Genomic DNA, 23,746 nt, shown 5'->3' with positions numbered 1-23,746 from the left:
GCACACAATGCCTACGTAGTCTACTTCTAACCGATAGTCTTACCGATAGTCGGTAAAATCAGTATAGAAGCATCAAACGTCACTTCTTAGTGACTAAGTACATCGATATTTATCGACACTTTCGGACGTCTGGTTATCACCACCGATATTTTTTAGGCTACTCCCAAAGCCAAAACTATTTACAAAAGAAAGTTAATCTTTTCATATGAAAAAAGCTTAGTTTCACACATTGGTGTTGGCGTCTTCACAGGACGGCCAAATAATCCAAACAAGAAGACAGAGTAACCAAGTGCAAAAAAAAAAAAACAACAATGGCGTGTAGATGTTCATTGTTTTATGTGTTTTGGCATAAGAATTTGCTATATTTGAAGCACAACTGGATACCATTGACCATCATATGTTTTTTATGGACAGGAGTACAGTTCAGTTATTTGCATTGGTCAAACAAGTCTAACTACTACAAAAGCGAAGAATTCGAAAGCAAAGATTATGTGAGTATTGATTGTCACTTATTTTATTAACTAATTACAACAATACTCTTTGTTTATAGGTATCACTTAAGGCATTGTACTTTCCCGGTAATGAGTTTGATTGGATATACTATGGGCCGAGTACGAATAATGTGGGATCACTAATGGAACATGTGCGGGAAGAATTAGAAATTCCATATGAACGTAAGATTATTGAACACCTCTACTATTATTGAACATCCCTACTATTACCGAACATTTTTTAGGTATGAGAGAGTACAACAATAGCGTGGAAATGGAATTGGATATGCAACGACAGTGCAAAGGAAGCTGTTTTGCCATAAATTTCCAAGCATTGCCAGACCCGAGAAGTGGGTGGGGATTAAAGTACAGTCTTTACTCAAATCAAATGCGAAACTCGCCAAAAAAGCGCTTTGTAAATGACGAGGAAATTAACCATCTGAAGAGTGCGTATACAGACAGCTAGACAACATTTATGATTATCATTTACAGCATTCGTTCACACTTTTGCAGATGACGATGAGTATATTCGTGAGGGGTTTCTTACTCTTCAGTATGTTATTGACCGTCAGTTTTTGCGCTATCAGCAAATTAATGACAACTATGAGCTGCTGTTGAATGTCATGCCGAATCTGGAGGTTGGCAACTCGGACAGCTCTCGCCTGATTAATTTCGGCACATTATTTAGCATATTATTTTGTATTATGTTGTTGAGCACATTTCTGGTGCCCTTCGTCGAAGAGAAACAGAATGGCCTAAAGGAGTTCCTGAATCTGGTCACACCCATGAGCTTTTTGAATGGGCTCACATTTTTTCTGATACGTATTGTTTTCTATGCAACATTCCTGATGTTAAACCTAATTATCGCCTGGCAGTATGGCGCCTTGGGACTGATTCCCTTTATTTATATATATATCTTGTATTTATTGTACATTGTGGCAAATATGTCGTATGCCTATTTAATATCAGTCTGCTTTTCTTCAGGTAAGCTGCGCTTCTTTTATATGTGCTTGGATCTTTTACTCATTTATATTTATATTTTATCTTGCAGTGTTTTACGCTAAAATCGGTGGACTTATCCTGCTCGTTATCCCCTATGTGTTTAGTATTGTACACAGCTTACTTACTAATATAGCGTTTTTCTTGTTCTGCACCAATTCATTTTTGGAGGGCCTGGATGTGCTGCAGACCTTCTGCAATAAACGTGAGTTGCAGTTATATTATCCCTTGCGGCTCTTTTTTGTTAATCAATCGCGGACTTTGTAACCGTAATTACAAATACGGTATGTTCGGAACTCCGAAGTTTTAATATACTTGTAGACATTTGCCTCACGGCAAAACCGAATAATTTCGCATGCAAAAACTATTTCTTCGGCTGATTCTTTCCGTACGGCTATGAAATAGAATGCTCATATAAGCAGCACAGTTTAAGTTAGTTACTTAACTAAGGCCTGGTTTAGTCAAGATACTACATTACGACCGATAGCTCTGACAGCTATATGCTTTATTTATCCAATCTGGCATATGAATAGAGAGACTGGGATGTCTAGATCACTTCGGCTGTAGATGTTGATCAAGAATATATATACTTTATGGGGTCGTATATATTCCTTTTATGACTTGCAGATCTACAAGGAAATATAAACGAAAACCTAATTTTTTAATGTTTTCTGTTTTCACATCCTGATAAATATAAAACTTAAGCCCCCACATAAAGATTACAATCCAAATTTAACCCAACAATTTTTTTTTGTACATTTAATAGATAGAAGTATAAGTGCAAGAGGATTTAAGCCTCGACACTCGACACTCGACACAATAAAATATTTGTTTCACAATAAAATATCTTACAGATCGCGACTTCGAAAGCGCCGATTTGTTTCGAGTTATTAAAGATGACTCCAGTCGTATCTTTACTGTTTATGTTGTGCTCATCTCTCAGACCGTTTTTTACGCCATGCTCTACAACTATTTGGTATGCGTATTTCCCGGACCTGGTGGTCTCAAGCGCCCATTCTTATTTATCCTTAATGTAAGTTCCTATTCTGGCTACGAGCTATGCTGCCATAAATGTACTAAATTTCCTGCCATGTTTAGCCCGATACATATAAAAAGCGTCAGCGCAATGAATACACGACATCGCCGCGTGGCACCCATGCAATCATCATCAGTGATCTGTGTAAGAAATTCCAGACGAGCAAACGCGAAACCCACATAGCTGATCATTTAAATATGACAATCAACAACAAGGAGATCACAGTACTACTGGGCCACAACGGTGCCGGAAAGACAACTATGATGAACATGATTATGGGTACGTTAGCTTGCGGTCATATATGGTCTGCCAAAATTTCGATTGTAATTGTGTCTTACTTCTATTCTTTTCAATTTTCTAGGCATTGTACCTAAGGATGCGGGCAAGATCGTTGTTTGCAGCGAGCGTGATGTTGCCTCGTATCGCCACCTAATCGGCTTCTGTCCGCAACATAGCGTTTTCATGAGCTACATGACGTGTCAGCAACATTTGGAATTTTTCGCACAGCTGCGCGGCGCCAAGCTCTCTGATGCACGCAACTGGGCAGAACTGAAGCTACGCAAGCTGAACCTTAAAGACAAGGCCAATGAATATGGTCGCAATTTATCAGGCGGCATGAAGAGGCGTCTGTCCCTGGGAATTGCAATTGCTGGGAATACCAAGTTAGTAACTATTAATAGCTAATGTTTTTAAAAAATAATATACATACATTCGTAGCTATAACTGTTATATCTGTAAATCTAAAGATTGCATCCGTTTAATTAAGTATTAGTAGCAACAATTAATGTTTAATATTTCAGCAGTAATTTATCTGGTATACTGCAACTGTCGTTCTGTCAGACTGATTTATTTTTATTTACAGAATTGTGATCCTAGACGAACCATCCTCGGGCCTGGACATTGAATCACGTCGAGAACTTTGGGACATTTTGCTAGAGTTGCGTAAAGAAAAGGCAATTTTAGTGACCACACATTATATGGAAGAGGCCGAGGTGCTAGGCGATACCATATGCATACTGGCCAACGGCAAGCTACAGGCAATCGGCTCGCCGCTCGAACTTAAACGTAAATCGGGCAGCGGCTATCGCTTAAAGCTGCAGGCCCATGAGACGCTGTTTCTGAAAGAAGAAACAATGAAAGAAATATTTAAGTTTATTCCGACTGCTAAAGAGGAGGTTATTAATTGATGATTTTTTTGTTTTTGTTATCTTTAGACTCATTATCAACTCTTTTGTACACAGAATTATGTTAAGCCGACGCTTTATATATGCCTACCATATGACTATCGCCTGCAATTCCATGACATGTTACGAAACTTAGAGAAAAATCAGTATAGACTAGGCATTGAAACGATCTCAATTGCAGACACCTCACTGGAGACTGTATTTCTAAAGTGAGAGCTCCTTTGGGCCTGAATTTATAGCCTCGACATTAATATATTTCCCTTTTAGCTGTGCTGGAGAATATGATCAAGTGGATACACCCGATATTGGTACCCACAATAATGCGCCACCCTTGGCCGTTCAATACAAACGACTGCAACATATTGAGACCCCTTACTGGCAGCTGTGGCTTGCAATTTTCTACAAAAAATCAACATTCCTTTTTAACGAGTGGCTTTATGCAGTCTGCATGGTAAGCAAAGTAACACCTTCTTTCTATAAGTAGTATTAACGAACAACTATAAAACAAATGTAGCTGATAATTGCCGACTTTGCCATCGATTTTAAATTTGTAAGACACTGTTCCTCAGTATAATTCTGACTGAATGAAGGTAGCAAAACAAAAACCTCACACCTTTTCCTGACCAAGTAGATAAGGCTGCGAGGCAAAAAAAAAAAAACCATAAAAATGTGTGAGACATCAAATTTACTCGTATACACACATACTCAAACACTATCAAGCACACACACTGCAAGCTGCAGTCTATTACCCCAAATTGTTTATTTAGTAATTCTTGTTATCATTCACAAAATTATTGACGAAGGTATTAAAAAAAGTCTTATCTTTGTATGCTTAACATCAATTGAAACACCAATTTTGGTGCCTTCAGCTATTAATGCTGGACAAACAATGCATATAGTCTTCGAGATCAATGCGTTAAAAGGCAAACAAGCGGTCCTGTCTCAATCTGATTCAATCAGTCAATCAGTCTGATTCAACTTGTCGCTCTGATCTTAAAATAGAAGTATATATATATTTATTTAACATGCTTAGATAGAGTGCTGTTAAGCAGATTATGGTTTGAGTGGTTATTTAAAACTCTGTAGTACTATTATTAATATAAATAATAATATTATTATTATTTATTGCAGTTGATCTTACCTATTCTGGGCATCACATGCGCTATTTTGCTAATGCATTATTCTTCCTTGGTCACCAATGAGACAGCATTGCCGCTAAGACTTAGCCAGCTACGTACGGGCAGTGTCTACATTTACAATCCAACGAATCAAAATGACCAGTTGGAGCAGCTGCTGCGTCAGTACATCCAACAGAGTGGTCTCAATGACAAGACGCTCACATTGCGCGGCAACAACAGCGTGCGAGAAGGTAATATACCAAAATGTCTGTCATGAATTAAACTTATGTAACGTATTATGCTTACCCCAGAGTTACTGCAGTTGCAGCGCGATAATTTGCCTTATTTTCTGGAGGATGCCATTGGGCTAATTGAAATGGTTTCTGAGGAGCGCAGCACCAGTGACACGCCTATTTTAGAGGTATACTGGGCAAGCAATCGCTACCATAGCAGCGTCATGCTCGTAAATATGCTGGACACTTGCATGTTGCAGCTGCTCAGCCGGCAGCCGGAAGCATATATCGATACCACTTATGTGCCCATGAAGCAATTCGTGAGCGACATCAGTGCTGCACGGCTCGAGTACTATGTGGTCATCGTAACGGCCACAATGTTCTTCAGCATGTTTTACTATGTCGCATTGCCGTTTCGAGAGAATGCCAACGGCTTCCGTCAACTGCAGCCTATGTCACGCTACACATATTGGTGTGCCACGTTTGTATTTGATATGATATTGCATGCCCTGGTCTGTCTGTTACTGTTTTTGGTCCAGAAAGTGATAATGCCTGCTGAACTGTACAATATCGAGGAGCAGCAGCTGATAGTTATGAGTATATTCTTTTATGGCTGCAGCTATTTGCCCATCTTGTACGCTCTTGGGAATAATTTCAAGTCCATATCAACAATTTCAACATATCTGCTGCTTATGCTTAACATTTCAGGTGAGTAATCAACGACAATTTTAATATTCCTTGAGACACAGATTAAGTTAAAAGCTTGCGGTGTTCCGGGTCGCTTAGAAGCGATCGGAAAAAAATTTAAATCTTGCTGAGGTGCTTTTTCCTTTTTGTAAATATATTTTAATTTATTAATTGGTATATTTGCACATATGTATAACAATTTGTATTTTACTTAAAGCAATCAACTTGTCATAGTGAGTGAATATGTGAATATGTTTTATATGTTCATTTTAATTTTATTTTATAAGTATAAATGAACAATTTTTAATAACCCAAACTAATATGTATAGTACACCAACAAAATCAAATTAGCAGCTTGTTTGAAGTCGTTGCAAGTAAATCAGTTTTGTGTGTCTTTTTGCTTAAAAGTATTTGATCTTTGGTACTCCTAAAAATATGAACTTTTTTTCTCTTCTTTTCCCGCAGAAATTGCGCCACTAATCACCTCCAGCAATATTCAAGCTATGCAGCTGCACGGGACAAAGATCGCATTTTTACGCTTTTTGCCCGATTTCAATTTAAACCATCAGCTGCGCATCATAAACGAGAACCTATTAGCGCAGCGAAGTAAATCGAAGAATCCCCCGGAAACCACCAGCGAATTTTTTGCGTATGCTCTAACTGTTTTTACCCTAGTTATGGGCTTCTTTACTATTGTGCTGGAACACAAGTACTATCGCCGGCAGTTAAAAGACTTCTTTTATGGCAAAACCTGTAAGATACCACCGAAGACCGGCAATTCAAACCAGGAGCTCGAGTGCATCAATGATTGCGTCAACGAGGAACAGCATGTTAAGCAGCTGCTGGATGGCACTGCGCAACAGGCATCAGAAGATTACCCCCTGATTGTGAGCAATCTGCGGAAAAGCTATGGAGGCAAGCCGGCTGTCAGCGGCATCAGTTTTGCTGCCGTGAGTGGCGAATGCTTTGGACTCCTGGGTGTTAATGGTGCAGGCAAAACAACCACCTTCCAAATGATTGCCGCCAATAAAACTGTGGATAGCGGGCATATACGAACGAAGGGCATAGACATACGCCTCAACGAGGTGGCCTATCGCCAGCAGTTTGGCTATTGCCCGCAAAACGACGCGATCAACCAATTTATGACCGCCGAGCAGTGTTTGCGATTAATGGCGCTGCTGCGTGGTCTTAGGTGGCGAGGTAATGAGCCCGCCGATATGGAAAATAGCGTTAATTTCTGGCTGCATAAAATGCATTTACTTAAATATCGCCATGTGGCGGTGCGCAATTATTCGGGTGGCACAAAACGTAAGCTGATGGCAGCTATGGCTATGATCGGCGCACCATCGCTGGTGCTCCTAGATGAGCCGACAACGGGCGTGGATCCAATATCGCGAAGATTTTTGTGGAAATGCATTAAGGATTTCCTGGCGCAGGATCGAACGGTGGTGCTCACGTCGCACAGGTGAGTTATACTGAATCGCATGCCATTCGATTATTTAGTAACATCTACTGAAAATCCTGTACACAGCATGGATGAGTGCGAGGAGTTGTGCAATCGACTGGCCATCATGGCGAACGGAAAATTTAAATGCCTGAACAACATCTGCGCTTTGAAGCGCCTCAGCGGCTTTACCATTAAACTAAAAATGAAAATCGACACGGAGACGGAGGCAAATGTGACGACTATTACCAACACTTTAAAGGGACAATTCGAGGACTTGGACTTAAGAGAGAATCATGCTGGCACATTAACCTATTTTGTACGCACAGATGATCACATCCTTTGGTCGAATGTATTTAAGATAGCAGACCAATATCTGGGGGATAGTCTTAGCGATCTAGTCGAATATTATTCGGTAAATGAGTGTACACTCGAAGACATATTTTTGAAATTCGAGAGACAATCAAAATCATTGTCAAATTCGGGTTCAGAAAACTATGTTTGAGCGTCCCATGCGTAGTAGAGCGTTGCCCGTTACTGGCTATGGTAACGATCATTTTAGCTGTACATTATTCACAGCATAAGTGCACAATGGAAGTGCACAAATGTGCTTTTGATTTTGTCAGTTTACCAAACAAATCATATAGACGGGCAGGATTAAATAATTAAAGATCCTGCCCGTGGACTATATATGAATTATTTGTCAGAACCAAACGATTATACGCTCATCTTTAATTACCGACTGGCATCAAATTTCAACTTAAATTAAAAAATTTAATTTTAAAATAATTCATTATTTGTTAAATTTAAAATGCTGGCCATAAGATATCCTGTGGTCAGCGCCTTGCTATGGCATGTGAGTGCATATCGCAAAACCTTTACTATTTAAACCCTATTTATTTTGTCAAAAGATATACAAAAAAATGGTAATCTCATATAGCTTCTAAAAATTCATAATCAATATTTTAATATTATAAGACTAGTAATAAGCGTCGAATATATATATATGACAACAAAACAGAACTAATTTTTAGTTCAGTAAGTCTTTGAGAACTATTCAATTGTTCTGCTCATTTTCTTCGAACTAGACTTGGCAGTCATATGAACGAAGCGACCAAGGAAAAGGAACTAAATGAACGAACATTGAGGAGTTCCCCGCTCGCTCAATTAAACCACCCCAGTGAACTGATTCCAAACGATTCGATACAATTGTATATTCAGAAATCGATGCTAAACAACGTAGACAACCAATAATGGCGCGTAGTAAAATTTGGAAATACTACGATAAAATAAATCTTCAAACAGCACAATGTTTGCTATGCGAGAAGATAATCAAAACCTGCGGCAATACCTCCAATCTGATGAAGCACATGAAGACCCATCCACAAATGTAAGCCAACATATCAGTATTTGTGTACATGCACTTAACGCAGACGGGTTTGTTTACAGCGATGTAAATGACCACGATTCTATTGTGGTGCGCGGCATGCTCAAACGGGAGCCAAATCCCATCAAGAGCCGTGGCAGAAAACTGCTCAAGTATGCATCCATTAAAATAAAATCGGAACCAAAGGGAGAAATAGAAGCCGACCCAGTCGGACCCGACATGGATGTGAACATAATCGAGCTGGTGGACGCAGAAGCACATGCTGCCGTCGAAAGCGTTGTAAATGAAGAAACCTATGCCAATTGGGCTGCGGCTGAAACAGAATCTGCCGCTGAGACAGCCAGCGCTGAGGACATTATTGAATTTGAGCCAAAGGAGGCACAAGATCACAACGATCCAACCGCCGCATTGTACCAAACGCTGCAACAAGACGAACAGCAGCCTGAAGTGCAGTTAATGGTCAGGTAAAATACGCGCCGACATATGTAAATGTAATTTATGTGTGGTTAAATTATAATTTTTTTTTCTTTTTTTTTAGCAATTTCCAAACGTCTCACAATGCTGCTTACCAGGACAGCCTGGCATATTTTGTGTGCCGCGACAAGCAGCCGCTGCACATAATACAGGGAGAGGGCTTCAAACGTTTAGCTCAAGTTCTCTGCCCCGCCTTTCAGTTGCCCAGCGTTGATCAACTGGGTGCCCACATTGGTCAAAAGGCACAATTGCAAACGGCACAGTTGCGCCAACACTTTGCCCACTTACAAACGCTTTCACTAAGCTGCGCCATTAACACATCGGCCGAGCAGCAGAACAGCTATCTGGAGGTGACTGCCCATTATTACGATGGCGTGCATCGTCGGGCACGCACACTCTCCGTGCAAGCGCTGCCAGCACAATATAATGCCAGCAATATTGTGGAGCGTTTGGAGCGCGTTTGTCAGCGATTTGACATAGATAAGTCGAAGATTGTTTGTATTGTGAGCCGAAGCAGCCGTTTGCTGGAGAACGCTGTCGCCTCCCTGCTGGGTAGCCAGCGGCATGTGCCATGCTTTGCTCATTTGCTAGAGACGTTGTTTGAGCTAGTGGTGCAGAGGCAGGAGTTTAGTGCACTTTGCGACAAGGTGCGCCGCTGTGTTGCCCACCATCTTAGCAGCTGCAGTAATTTGGTCGCATCGCAACTGCAGTTGGATGTAACCGGACGCGCAATAAGCACTTACGAGATGTTGGGACGTTATGTCAGGCAGGCAGCTCAGTTGCAGAAAGTACAGCCATTGGATCCGGCGTTTATGCTGACGGACAGTGAATTGGAGCTGGCAGGCGAGCTGCTTGCTGTGTTAGCGCCTTTGGCCAGTGCAGTGCGTCAATTGTGCGGTCCAAGCACTATTTCTTATCCTAGTGCTAGCAATGCCCTGCCCATAGCTTACACCGTGCTCAATGAAATGAAGCAGCCGGAGAACGCCGAGCAGCAGCATCAAGTCTCGTACGACATTCGCCTATTTGTCATTCGACATCTGGAGGAGCGTTTCGAGGGAATGGAGAAGAATACACAACTGGCCCTGTCCAGTCTGTTGGATCCACGCTTTCGCAATATGCCGTTCCAGAGCGCCTCACTGGTGGCCAAATATATGACACATCTATACGATCTGTACGAGGAAAAGGGCGATGCTATTGCCGCTGAATCTGGCGAAGAAGCTAACACGGGAAGTTACGACATTTGGGCGGCATATAGGGCATTCTCCCACGAGAAACACAAACATATTACTATGAATGGTGAAAGCGAGAACATGGATGAAATTTCCAGCTATTTTTGCACAAACATAAGCAGCTTGCAAACTGAGCCCTTGTTGTTATGGAAGGATCTTTCTCAGTTTCATCCGTTTCTCCACAGTTTGGCAAAAAAGTATATGCACATACCGGCATCGGCAATACCACCAGCTCGCATATTTACAGCCTATGGGGAAGAATTCGCACAACATCGCAAGCTAATGGGTGAGCACATGAACAACATGCTCTTAATGGCGGATTGCACACAGGAAGAGTGGCAATTATAGTACATAAACATCTATTAAAAAAAATATTTTAGAAAATTTTTATCACTATTAAGATATAATATTAGTAGCAGACACGTGTCAATCATATATGTTGGACAAATTTTAGGATGTGCAGCAGATGTCGTATAATGAGTCAATAGAAATTTATTTTATTTGTTAGTATTAAGCCCGGTAAACTCAGAATGGCATATACATTGTATCGTATTTAATCGAATGTAAACAATCGCTCATCGATAGAAACGATATATCAACAGTCTGGCAATGTTGTGCAGTACTGATGACGTTTTTTCACGCATTGTATTTTTTAAGCATATTTGATGTGAAAAGTTGAAACATTGCAATATGCAAACGCATAAAACAATTAAATAACATACACACACACGCAACGGGTGCAGAGTGTAGCAGACGAGCCGAAACAAACATCAATAACACAGGACCACGCACCGTTGCGGCAGCCCAAAAGTTGCTGGCGCTGTCGTCTCACTTCTCCACAGAAACACACGGGCGGACGTTCACTCACGGTAATTAGTTAAGAGGAAAGCAATAAAACCACAACTATACGACGACCTTGGAGTTGCATACAATATGCAAAATAACTCCACGAAAACCAAGGAAATGTTTATTGTGCGTGCTCTAGAGAAAATCCTTGCCGATAAGGACATACGGCGTTCACATCACTCGCAACTTAAGAAATCCTGTGACACGGCACTCGAACAGATCAAGGCGGAGCTCATCAATGCGGGCCAAATCGCCGAAGGCAATGAGCTACCCTGCGCTGCACTGCCGCTGCCCAAAAACGATGCGGCGAGCATTATCAATGCGGAAACCTATTTCCTGCCCTTTGAACTGGCCTGTAAGAGCCGCTCTCCGCGCATTGTTGTGACTGCGCTGGATTGCCTACAGAAGTTAATTGCCTATGGGCATTTGACGGGTGCCATTCAGGATTCAGCCAATCCGGGTCATTTGCTCATCGATCGTATTGTCATCACCATCTATGGCTGTTTCAATGGACCCCAGACGGACGAAGGTGTGCAGCTGCAGATCATCAAGGCTTTGCTTACCGTTGTCACATCACAGCACGTCGAAATACACGAGTTTACGCTGCTGCAAGCGGTGCGCACCTGCTATGACATATATCTGTCCAGCAGGAATCTGGTTAATCAGACTACGGCACGTGCCACTCTCACCCAGATGCTAAATGTAATCTTTGCACGTATGGAGAATCAAGTCTATGAGGTGCCACCCACGCCATCAACGACAACACTTAATGACTGCATAGGCAGTCCGGAAGGCAATGGTGAGGAGCTGACGACGGAGGCTACGGAATTATCAGACAGCGATGAAGCCATCGCCTCAGAGCTGCTGGCTGAGATAATAACAGGTGAGTGGAATTGATGGTCTATCTGTGCATTGCACACCGATCTAAATTAGCTTAAAAATCGATAAAAGTTCATGCCATGCGTTGATCAGTGCTGCTAGAACTTAAATTTTAAAAAAGCTCTAAGCCGCTTCGTTTTTTATTTATGTTTTGCTAGTAACTTCCCGTAGATTGCTGCTATTCCAACTAAGGATCAATTTTAACACTTTCCGGATCCTTTTTTTTTTTAAATTGTGTCTTCTGAATAGTAGACAACTTTATCATTGCCTCGCATACATAAGTTGATATTTTGTTGACATAATAGTTTCGTTTTATTCATTTCAAGTTAAAGCTAAACCATGTTCATCTTTTAGCTGCCTTCAATGAGGCGATGAAGGAACAGGGTGTAGAGCCGGATGTGGCCGAAATGGAGGCATCTGTCAATGGGAACGGATCGGCTGATTCTTCGCACTCGGATCATGATAGCGTTGAGCTGCATAGCGAGAATGATGCAATAGTCACAGCCAAATTCACACACATATTGCAAAAGGATGCGTTTCTGGTGTTCCGAGCGTTATGCAAACTCTCAATGAAGCCGCTGCCCGAAGGTCAGCCGGACCCAAAGTCACATGAGTTGCGTTCTAAGGTTTTGTCGCTGCATTTGCTGCTGCTGATACTGCAGAATGCTGGCCCCGTCTTCCGCTCCAATGAGATGTTCATCATGGCAATCAAACAGTATCTCTGTGTCGCGCTGTCCAACAATGGTGTCAGCCTGGTGGCCGAGGTCTTTGAATTGTCGCTCTCCATTTTTGTGGCGTTGCTTTCCAACTTTAAGGTGCATTTGAAGCGCCAAATTGAGGTGTTTTTCAAGGAGATCTTCTTGAATATTCTGGAGGCCAGTTCGAGCTCCTTTGAGCACAAATGGATGGTTATACAGGCTTTGACGCGCATCTGTGCCGATGCACAGTCTGTCGTGGATATTTACGTGAACTATGATTGTGATTTCTCGGCGGCCAATCTGTTTGAGCGACTGGTTAACGATCTCTCGAAGATCGCGCAGGGTCGGCAGGCTCTTGAACTGGGCGCGAACCCAATGCAGGAGAAATCAATGCGTAAACGCGGACTGGAGTGCCTTGTGTCCATACTGAAGTGCATGGTCGAGTGGAGCAAGGATCTCTATGTGAATCCCAATATGCCGACACCTGCACTGCAAGTAAGTTAAATAGGCAAAGTTGTTAAGTACTGGAAATTAAATTATCTTCATTGCAGGTTCAGTCGCTGCAGTCACCCACCACACAGGAGTTGCAAGCTGGGGATAATGTCGATGCGATATCTGCTCAAAATTCAAGTCTACGCTCTACGCACGGCGGCTCTAGTCATAGCCTTAACTCGTACGGCAGTGCTAAGAATCAAGAGCTGTTAGATTTGCCTGAGGCGCTGGAGGAGCGTAAGATGCGGAAGGAGGTCATGGAGACGGGCATTGAGCTGTTCAACCGTAAGCCCCAGAAGGGTGTGCAATTTCTGCAGGAGAAGCAGCTGTTGGGTAGCAGCTGCCAGGACATAGCACGCTGGCTGCATGATGACGAACGCCTGGACAAAACCGTCATTGGCAATTATTTGGGCGAGAACGATGATCACTCTAAGGAGGTGATGTGCGCATATATCGATGCCTTTGACTTTCGCCAGATGGAAGTAGTGGCCGCTCTGCGCATTCTTCTTGAGGAATTCCGTTTGCCCGGCGAGGCGCAAAAGATTGATCGACTGATGGAGAAGTTTGCGAGCAGATACTGCGAATGCAATCCACAGAATCAGCTATTCCAGAGCGCCGACACAGTTTATGTGCTCGCCTTTAGCATTATTATGCTGACCACGGATCTTCATTCCCCACAGGTCAAGCACAAGATGACCAAGGAGCAGTATATTAAAATGAATCGCGGCATTAGCGACAGCAAAGATGATCTGCCCGAGGAATATTTGTCCTCTATTTACGATGAAATTGCCGAGCATGAGATTAAAATGAAGAATAATACCACAATGCTCATTGCACCAAAGCCAGCAGGAAAACAGCCTTTCATTACAGAGAAGCGACGCAAACTACTGTGGAACATGGAAATGGAGGTCATCTCCCTGACAGCTACCAATCTGATGCAGTCTGTATCGCATGTAAAATCGCCGTTTACATCGGCCAAGCATCTGGAGCATGTGCGTCCAATGTTCAAAATGGCCTGGACACCATTTCTGGCCGCCTTTTCTGTGGGCCTACAGGTCTGCGATGATCCAGAGATAGCTACTCTCTGTCTGGACGGCATACGTTGCGCAATTCGCATTGCGTGCATTTTCCACATGTCTCTGGAACGGGATGCCTATGTTCAGGCGCTGGCACGCTTCACCTTATTGAACGCAAATTCGCCAATTAATGAGATGAAGGCCAAGAATATAGATACCATTAAGACGCTCATCATGGTCGCCCATACTGATGGCAATTATCTAGGCAGTAGCTGGCTAGACATAGTCAAGTGCATTAGCCAGCTGGAGCTGGCGCAGCTCATTGGCACTGGAGTGCGACCGCAGTTTTTGTCCGGTTCACAAACCACGCTCAAGGATACGCTCAATCCTAGCGTCAAGGAACACATTGGCGAAACGAGCAGCCAAAGCGTTGTTGTGGCTGTCGACCGCATCTTTACTGGCTCCATGCGTCTCGATGGCGATGCCATTGTGGACTTTGTGAAGGCGCTGTGCCAGGTTTCTGTGGATGAACTGCAGCAGACGCAGCCGCGAATGTTCTCGCTACAGAAGATCGTCGAGATTAGCTACTACAACATGGAGCGCATTCGTTTGCAATGGTCACGCATCTGGCAGGTGCTTGGCGAGCACTTCAATACCGTCGGCTGCAATAGCAATGAGGAGATTGCATTCTTTGCTTTGGATTCACTGCGCCAGCTATCCATGAAGTTTATGGAGAAGGGCGAATTCAGCAACTTTCGTTTCCAAAAGGATTTTCTACGTCCCTTCGAGCACATCATGAAGAAGAACAATTCGCCGGCCATACGCGACATGGTCGTGCGCTGCATTGCCCAGATGGTCAACTCTCAAGTAATTATCCCAACTTCGTAGTCAACTATCTCTTCCAATCACGTTATCACGTATTTAATTCTTTTTTGCAGGCGCATAATATAAGATCTGGCTGGAAGAACATCTTCTCTATATTTCACCTAGCTGCCGGGGATCATGAGGAGCCAATTGTGGAGCTGGCGTTCCAGACAACGGGCAAAATCATTGGCGAGCTCTATCGGCGACAATTTGCCGTTATGGTGGACTCTTTCCAGGATGCCGTCAAGTGCCTGTCAGAGTTTGCGTGCAATGCACGCTTTCCAGACACTAGCATGGAGGCCATACGCCTAGTGCGCAACTGTGCCCAGTGCGTCCATGATGCGCCCCAGCTGTTTGCTGAGCATGCGGGCATGGAGAACGATGCCTCCGTGGCGGAGGAGGATCGGGTGTGGGTGCGCGGCTGGTTTCCCATGCTCTTTTCGCTTTCCTGCGTTGTCAATCGGTGCAAGCTGGATGTCCGCACACGCGGCCTGACCGTGCTCTTTGAGATCGTGAAAACGCATGGGGATAGCTTCAAGCCAAACTGGTGGAAGGATTTGTTTAATGTGATCTTTCGGATCTTCGACAATATGAAGCTACCGGAGCATGTGACCGAAAAGTCCGAATGGATGACAACCACTTGTAATCACGCGCTTTATGCAATCATTGATGTCTTCACGCAGTATTTTGATGTGCTGGGTCATCTGCTGCTAGAGGAGCTCTTCGCCCAGTTGCACTGGTGCGTGCAGCAAAACAACGAGCAGTTGGCACGCTCCGGCACCAATTGCCTTGAGAATCTGGTCATCTCGAATGGGTTCAAATTTAATGAGGTCACCTGGGACAAGACCTGCCAGTGCATACTGGACATATTTAATGCAACGCTGCCCAAGGAGCTGCTCACTTGGCGGCCCAACAAGGGCACTGAACAACAGCCACAGCAGCAGCTGCCACGTCGTGCCTCCAGTACACCACATTCCACAAGCAGTGCGCCGCAGGAACCGACGTTTATGGCGTTGGCGCACAATCAGTTCGAAGCACTACATATCAAATGTGTGGTGCAGCTGGAGCTGATACAGACCATGGATAATATAGTCTTCTTTCCGGCGACCTCGCGCAAGGAGGATGCCGAAACGCTGGCTCAGGCGGCGGCCGATATGAGCGGCTGTCGTGGCGGCTCCGGGCAATCACAACAGCTGCAGCTAGATTGCCAGCGGGAGGAACAGGGCATGTACGGCTATTTGCGCACACGGCAGCTCTTCACGCTCGCAGAGTGCTTGATGCAGTCACATCGCTTTGCGAAGTGCTTCAATGCGGATCAGGATCAACGCAATTTACTGTGGCGTGCTGGCTTTAAAGGCTCCGTCAAGCCGAATCTGCTCAAGCAGGAGACCGCCTCATTGGCCTGCGTGTTGCGCATCTTTTTCAAAATGTACGGCGACGAGAATCGACGCAGCGACTGGCCCGGCATTGAGCAGGAGCTAGTGCAAGTCTGCAAGGAAGCGCTCGCCTACTATCTTAGCTTGCAGAGCGAGGCGCATCGCGAAGCGTGGACTTCACTGCTGTTGCTCATCCTGACGCGCCTGCTCAAGATGACCGATGCCAGGGTGAGTAGTGTATATATAAATATATAATCTTGTGTTAAATGTGACCGTTTTACTTTCGCAGTTCGCGACGCATGTGTCCAACTACTACAGCCTCCTGTGCGAAATGATGTGCTTCGACCTCAAGCCCGAACTGAGAAGTGTCCTTAGGCGTGTATTTATGCGCATCGGTCCAGTATTCAATATTATGAATGTGAATGTTAATTTAAATGTAAAATAGTCAAGGTGCGCGCACTTAAGAGCGACACGGGCACTGCTACGCTGACTTGGCAGGGTTGAAAGGCATCAACCCTCTCCACCTACCCCTTTATACACACACACACACCCACAACCAACTGGTTACCCACTAGTTATCCATATCCTGGCTTTGTTGTTATGTTGTTTAGTTTATTGTCACATTTGGCCCCATTCTCCGCAAGCAGAGTTTATATTTTATTATATTTATGTATATAAATGTATACATTTATGCGATCGTAAAGTTTATACCTAGGTTTAAACAAAATGTTGTTGTTTTTTACCATGTTACACACATATACACACTCGCATGCTGGGTGTGTGTGTATTTGAGCGTGCGCGCGCGCTAAATGCTTTAAAGTGTATGTGTATCGGTTTATGTGCCACACACATATGTGTTATAAACCCCTTAGTTTATCCTTTTCTTTCTGGGAAACGCAAAATTCGTTGGTGTAACCATTCATTTAATCCACTATTATTATATCTTTATCTATTATTGTATAGCATAAATAATGATAAATCATATGCTACACTTTAGCCTGTATATTGCTAGTTTTAATTTAAATCAAATTATATATTACAAATATATCTATTAAAGCAATAAGAAGTGTACGCAAATTGTATTTAAAATTAGATTAGAATTAGGTGATAAATCTGCATGGTTATGTACAGATCGCCGTGATTCAAAGACTTGCCTGATGTCAGTTGGTCAACAGACAGGTCTTGCTCTGCCAATATGGATTATGCAATAGAAAAGAAGTGTGTACCTAAAAAGGCCATAACTTGCTCCCGTCCTTGTAAATCCTGGCGAGTTTGTGTCAAAAACTTCATATGGACCTGCAGCTGGGCAAAGAACATCGATATCAAATATTTTGATATTGCAATTTATTTTCTTGCTGCTCGCGACTGGAATTTGTGGTGTCCTTAAAGCCTTAAATGCAGATCGATGCAGCTGATCCTTAAGATCCTTAGCATCAAATCTGCTAGCATTGAACCACGCTATGAATCTCAAAATCGACCACGACTTGCCTATTTCAGGACTATGCACTCAAGGATTTCCAGGATTCGACAAACAATCTTATTAAAATTTTTCATATTCACCCTTAACTTTCCTTCCTTTATTCATTCTTGAAGTTTCTTAGATATGGCTATTTTTCTAAGGACATTTTTTTGTTGTATCCACAACGCGGACATCTTAAGGATATAGGAGTGATATCCTTTTTTTGCACTCGTTGGGACTAGGATTATCGCTTGCATTGAAGAATATTCATAATTCGACAAAAATTTCACTAAAACTGTTCCTATGCAACCAGCCAAAGAAGCTAAAACGTCCTTGTAGTTGTCTGATCCTAAGATCCTTAAATGCAGTTACAATTTGATAATTTTGATCATTTTTCTAAAAAATGTATTACAAACTCGGTCATTACTCAACCATTACAAGGACTATCGACATGCCTATGTCCACCATACTGTCGTCGTCCTGCCCATACAAACTATGCAAAGAAAAGGACGATATGCGTCCACACACGAGATAAAAGACATTTATCTTATGCATTGAAAATACCAGAGATCGGTCGTATCGTTGCCGATCCTGAAAAGTCCCGTGTCAGCAATGCGTAAGGAACAAGGCGTTCAACTAGCAAAAGGATGTTGAAATAATCCTCGTAGTTTTCAAATATTGCATATTTGATTTTCCTGGCAACCACGTGCAAAAATATATGCAATCCAAAGATCGTTAAATGCAGATCCTCCTTACGATTTAAGTCCACCATTTTTCTTCGAAATTCACCAAGATATGGCCGGACAAGTTATTTTAAAAAGGATATCACTACACAATTGGCGATAACTTGGGAATGGTGGTGACTATCAGGATGTCCTCTGACCAACCGACTGTCGTTGTCCAGCCAATTTAATATATGTAAAGAAAATGACGAAAGTGGTTTAAACAGCTGGGATATAAATTAGATCGTATATTATAAATACCGTAGTATGTCAATCATGTCCTATGTCAAACAAGACGTATGGACCAAGGCTATCAACTGACCAAAGGACATCAAAACCGTCCTTGTTGATTTCTAGATATTGAGGATATTTTATTTTAAGCCATACCTCAAAGCCTGAAGGATATCGGAAATATATACCTCTTTGAACCCGCCGGGACCAGGAGTATCGATTTGCATTTAATCGGCACAGAATACTCAAGGTTTATTCCCTAAGCGTAGTGTTATCCGGAAAGGAAGTTAAGCGCTTGGCTATAGCGGTCGGAAAAGGTAGATGAAACTAGTAAGTAATTACACTGAGATCATGAGAAAGAAGTCCGCACCCAAAGCGGTAAAAAGGTTGTTCCAAATCTCCGGAAATCGTATAATAATATAATTTAAACTGAAAGACCCTTGACATATGGTGCTTTTTGCACTGCTTTTTGCAGTCAACGGAAACATTTTCCGTTCTCCATATGTAGAAAAAGAGATTTATTAAGCATCCAACTAGGAGCAGATATGCGCTGCCGTTTGGCTTATCCTTAAGAGAGTGTGCTATATATATTTATTTACAGCTTTAAATGGGGAACACAGCAATGGACAAATGCAAACACTACGCAGTTCCTCAATTGAAGGCACCAAACACAATGCTTTTTTTTTGTAATGCCAAATAAAGATATATTTTGAAATACCAATTATTAGTTCTGATTCATGAAATGTCAAGCAAATGGTTATATAGTTATATAGTAGTATATTTTAGAAGCTATATGTCAAGTTTGGTAACTCTACCTCTTATTATTTTCGAAAATTGCCCAAAAAACAGTGTATCGATATCGATAATTTTTCGGAAACAAACTCGATCTGCGCGGGCACTAGGAGCACCTACATCTAGCTCTTATAGGTTCTGAGATCCTTGCGTTCATACATACGGACAGACGGGCAGACAGACAGACGGACATGGCTAGATCGACTCGGCTATTGGTGCTGATCAAGAATATATATACTTTATGGGTTCGGAGATGCTTCCTTCTGCCTGTTTTATACATTTGGGTTTTGCACAAATACAATATACCCTTATACCCATTTTTAATGGGTTGAGGGTATAACAAAATAAAATAAGTTCCCTTAGCAGGGTTCGAACTCGCAACTAACCGCACTACTTGCCGCCGTCTCTACTCAACAGCCGCAAAAACAAAAAAAATAGTTTCCTCGGTAGGTCTCGAGCTGGTGACAGACAACACCACTTGCCACCGCCTCTACTCAACAGCCACACCCACTATTGAGTCCTGTTGGGAGAAAAACGAATTAAAATCGCAGCACAGAAAGCAATACAATCGTAGTTGTAGAGCTGTTGATATAATTAGAAGCAGACGCCCACGAATGTAAGTATGTGTATACATGTATACAGAAATTCTTGCAATTTTCGCTGATGCCGCAAACACGTGTTTCCAAACAGATCTTCATGAAATTTTCTGTAGTATATCTTATTGTACCATATGGGGTCGGAGATGCTTCCTTCTGCCTGTTACATACATTTGCACGAATACATTATGCCCTTTCAATGGGTTCAGAGTATAATAAATATGTATAGTATGTTTAAGACTTTGTATCGTGTTTTAGTTTTTTGCTTAAGTCGTTAGCTTTCACTTCGCCCAATGCTAACACACATACAAATGATCATAATTGCGCACACATACATATTGTCGTTTATCTATATCGTTTACCTATTCTTGCCTTATTTTCTAAGCCTTGTCTTTTCTATTTCGTTCGGATTGCACTCTCGCAACTTGGTTGTGTATTAGTTTGACCCCAGTAGTCAATGCTATCAAAATAATCAAGGTGGTATTTGATAAATAATATTTTTAAAGAGCTTAAAATGAGGCTGCTGTATACTGATTTAATAACCTTTTAAATGGACTTTTGTACTTTATTTAACAACTTATCATTAAGTCGCCCATTAAGGCGTGCATATTTTTCGACTACCCCGAAAGTGCAGGATTCCTGCAACATATCAAATTGACTACTGGGGTTAAACATATACAGAGTTGAAGTGCAAGAGTCCAAGAAGAGCGTAAAATAAGAGGCGCACAGAAAATAGCCAAGCAGCTGCTCTCAAGACGAACTCGAGCAAAGCAATTGTTTGGATCGGAAAGCGATGTGAAATTGCGCTTTCCTCAGCAAACATCTGTTTGCATGTATCTTTGCGGGTGCGTCATTTACTTATGCACATATATGTGTGGTTGCTTCTGTTGTGATCGAGATCGAGAATTTATATGTTGTGGAAATTAGGTTTGAAATAATTATGGACAAATTTATTGGAATTTTATTTTTTATTTTAGAACCAATCTAATTTTTGCAAGGTAATTTGAATATGACTTCGGCATTCGTTCGTCTGGTCTTTGGAGAACGAACAACCAGTCGGCAGGCGTGCCGTACGAAGCCTCAAAGGCCAGATGAAAGGCCAGGCTCGAAATTTTGCGTCGCATTCAAATGTATGGGTGTTACTCATCTTAGTGTTTATATTGTCTTTGATTAAGCCTTATCATCTAAGTTGTGCTACGAAATTCTTGCTGTATCTGATAAAGAAAATTTTACCAAACACGCCTAAAAGTATGCAGCACACTTGATGCGAATTCCTCCGGATATCGTCCGGATAACCTCCGTGACGATTAATCCTGAGGACCAGGCTTGGGGAAACAACACCTGGGACATCTACACTGTTATACAAATGTGTGTATTTTTGATACAATATAAACAAATTAAAAATTAAAAAAAAAAAAAATTGTTTGAGCTGGCTTGTCAAACTATATAAAATTATTTATGATGTCAATGTGAAGTTTAAAGACAATAAGTACAAACGCTTAAGCAAATAATTAGAAAATTAATTAAATAAAAACCTACATAAATAAATTTAGCATAGTTGCTTATATATTTTTTTTAAGAGGATTTCGCGTTTGTAGCTAGAACCTAGCTTTAGCTTGAGATATTTTGAAAGGAATTACAGAATCTTAGCAATTATAGGCAGTTGCACCTCGTTTTTTTTCTATCACTTTGACGGAATTTGAGAACAGCCGAATTTTTTCTCAAAAAATATATAATATGCATATTAAAAAGACATCGCGCAACAGCAGATCGAGGGGGTATATTTTTAATGCTGCATGGAATGAATATGACAAATAAATTAACAGAGCAAGTTATGGACGAAATGTATTTTTAAAATGTAATAAAAAGAGATTTCTGCTATAAAATGTTTTCACCTACTTGTTTACCCGATTTGCTTTGTATTTGAATGGCTCTGGGATCATACGATTAGGGACAAGATTTGGATTTTATATAAAGTTTATTGATTTACCTGAGAGCACCTTGAAAATTATTTAGCATCAAAATTTCTTTCTATTCAAATACTCGCTGCACACGTGACACATATGTGAAATATTTTTTTATATTTTGTTTGTTTTCTTTTTTAAACAATTTAATTAACACGCAGTGTTGTTTGCTAAATGACCAAACAGCAGAAAGAAGCGAGCAAAGGAAAGTTTTGGAGGAGGGCAAAGGTGGAGACCAATATTTTGTGTGAGCTACAAATTCTGAGCGATATGCTAATAAATCTTGTTTATAAGTCAATTTCAATGGAAACTTAATCAGGCTCTCACACGATGACGCCCCTGACGAATTTGCATCTATTGAAATTATCAGATTTCGATATGTGCTAATTGTTAACGAACGCTTATTTTATTAAACACTTAATTAAATAATCAAATGTGTATCAATCGAAAAAAAAAAAAAAATTGAAAGCAGAAAAACCATAAACAAATGATGAGAGAAATATTCATTTAAAGAGATGTAAGAAATCATATGTGAACAAAACAAGTTTCTATCCTGTGCAAATGGATAGAAATAGGTACAAGTTACAATTTTTTTTTTTGTGATGATAAAAGGAGCAAATGTATTTTAGGATAGTGTTGATAGTGTAACGATCCCGATCTAAGCAGTATTATCTAGTTTCAAGCCAGTTTCTATTTGATCTAGTAGGGTAACCGCCAGTTGTATGCTGTGATCACGTTATATATTCGCTTTATGAGAACTGCTAGATAAAAGATATAAAAGATTATAATATCGTAACACAATAATAATGCCAAAATGTAGCCTCTTAAACCGAAAAACAAGACCCGGGCACGCGTGTTTATCTAAAACTCAAACAAATAAAAAATAAATAAATAAACACAGTAGTGCGGGAAATTGGCCAGGCAAATAAAGCAAAGTAGATTTTTGTTGTTGTTTTTATCAAGCTACAAGATTAGCTGACAAACAAGAAAGAAATGCGACCATGGGTGAGTTCAAATGATCTACAATGCCTTGAACTCTAAAGTTCAACTGACTGAGAGTATATCTTAGTGAGTGCGTTTTTTTTTTAGATTCCATTCTAGCCAAATGCAAAAATTACACAACACTGTGAAAACAGTTGGAATTGTACAGACAATCATTAGAGTTCTATTTAATTATCATGCCTGACCTTGAGTGGGCGAGGGGCTAGCGCATATAGATAAATCTGGCTTCCACCAGCGAGCACTTTTGCTCCCGCATTTCCCGTTTCCCCCTTTTTTTGTTGCAATATTTGTTGTGCAATAATTGCACAATTACGGAAATGTATTTTAAGTTTGCCGCTTACGCTCACATGAGCAACGTGCGAATATAATATGTCTCTGTTCTTAATTGAAAATAAAGCTGCAATAAAAGCTGGAGCCTAGAACCAATATTTGTTTAAATAGCGCACGATTTAGTTAATTGCGCATACGCAGCGTGCAACGAGCAATGAACTAGTTCGATATTACGACAATCATATAGATCAGACGCG

At 41.5% G+C, this 23,746-nt stretch overlaps 3 protein-coding genes across 3 annotated transcripts; all 3 read left to right on the top strand.

Moving 5' to 3' along the window:
• The first annotated feature begins 119 nt into the window (after positions 1–119).
• Positions 120–8,215, top strand: Eato (Engulfment ABC Transporter in the ovary). The gene is made up of 15 exons (XM_002057423.4): positions 120–491; positions 551–674; positions 737–937; positions 1,005–1,475; positions 1,543–1,695; positions 2,345–2,523; positions 2,589–2,805; positions 2,888–3,188; positions 3,389–3,701; positions 3,768–3,919; positions 3,978–4,161; positions 4,842–5,079; positions 5,140–5,769; positions 6,214–7,213; positions 7,280–8,215. The coding sequence occupies exons 1-15, from the start codon at positions 312–314 to the stop codon at positions 7,695–7,697; spliced, it is 4,761 nt and encodes a 1,586-aa protein (XP_002057459.1). The 5' UTR covers positions 120–311; the 3' UTR covers positions 7,698–8,215.
• A 140-nt stretch (positions 8,216–8,355) lies between these two features.
• On the top strand, positions 8,356–11,011 carry LOC6634320 (E3 SUMO-protein ligase ZBED1). Its single transcript, XM_002057424.4, has 3 exons — positions 8,356–8,582; positions 8,642–9,043; positions 9,118–11,011. The coding sequence occupies exons 1-3, from the start codon at positions 8,446–8,448 to the stop codon at positions 10,628–10,630; spliced, it is 2,052 nt and encodes a 683-aa protein (XP_002057460.1). The 5' UTR covers positions 8,356–8,445; the 3' UTR covers positions 10,631–11,011.
• A 146-nt stretch (positions 11,012–11,157) lies between these two features.
• Sec71 (ADP ribosylation factor guanine nucleotide exchange factor Sec71) lies at positions 11,158–17,478 on the top strand. Its single transcript, XM_002057425.4, has 5 exons — positions 11,158–12,011; positions 12,362–13,200; positions 13,257–15,080; positions 15,152–16,681; positions 16,743–17,478. Exons 1-5 carry the CDS (start codon positions 11,216–11,218, stop codon positions 16,896–16,898), a joined length of 5,145 nt encoding a protein of 1,714 aa, XP_002057461.1. The 5' UTR covers positions 11,158–11,215; the 3' UTR covers positions 16,899–17,478.
• The last annotated feature ends 6,268 nt before the right edge of the window (positions 17,479–23,746 follow it).

Source organism: Drosophila virilis, chromosome 4 (assembly GCF_030788295.1).
Source record: "Drosophila virilis strain 15010-1051.87 chromosome 4, Dvir_AGI_RSII-ME, whole genome shotgun sequence".
Taxonomy (NCBI): domain Eukaryota; kingdom Metazoa; phylum Arthropoda; class Insecta; order Diptera; family Drosophilidae; genus Drosophila; species Drosophila virilis.
Note: the sequence above shows the minus strand (reverse complement) of the source record. Positions and strands in the feature narration are given on the sequence as shown.

Coding starts and splice junctions, on each gene's coding strand:
- Eato (XM_002057423.4), top strand. CDS start 312: ATGGCGTGTAGATGTTCATTGTTTTATGTGTTTTGGCATAAGAATTTG. Junction 3,920..3,977: donor CTGGAGACTGTATTTCTAAA/GTGAGAGCTCCT, acceptor TTTCCCTTTTAG/CTGTGCTGGAGAATATGATC. Junction 5,080..5,139: donor CAACAACAGCGTGCGAGAAG/GTAATATACCAA, acceptor TGCTTACCCCAG/AGTTACTGCAGTTGCAGCGC.
- LOC6634320 (XM_002057424.4), top strand. CDS start 8,446: ATGGCGCGTAGTAAAATTTGGAAATACTACGATAAAATAAATCTTCAA. Junction 8,583..8,641: donor ATGAAGACCCATCCACAAAT/GTAAGCCAACAT, acceptor GTTTGTTTACAG/CGATGTAAATGACCACGATT. Junction 9,044..9,117: donor GAAGTGCAGTTAATGGTCAG/GTAAAATACGCG, acceptor CTTTTTTTTTAG/CAATTTCCAAACGTCTCACA.
- Sec71 (XM_002057425.4), top strand. CDS start 11,216: ATGCAAAATAACTCCACGAAAACCAAGGAAATGTTTATTGTGCGTGCT. Junction 12,012..12,361: donor GCTGGCTGAGATAATAACAG/GTGAGTGGAATT, acceptor TTCATCTTTTAG/CTGCCTTCAATGAGGCGATG. Junction 15,081..15,151: donor CCCAGATGGTCAACTCTCAA/GTAATTATCCCA, acceptor TCTTTTTTGCAG/GCGCATAATATAAGATCTGG.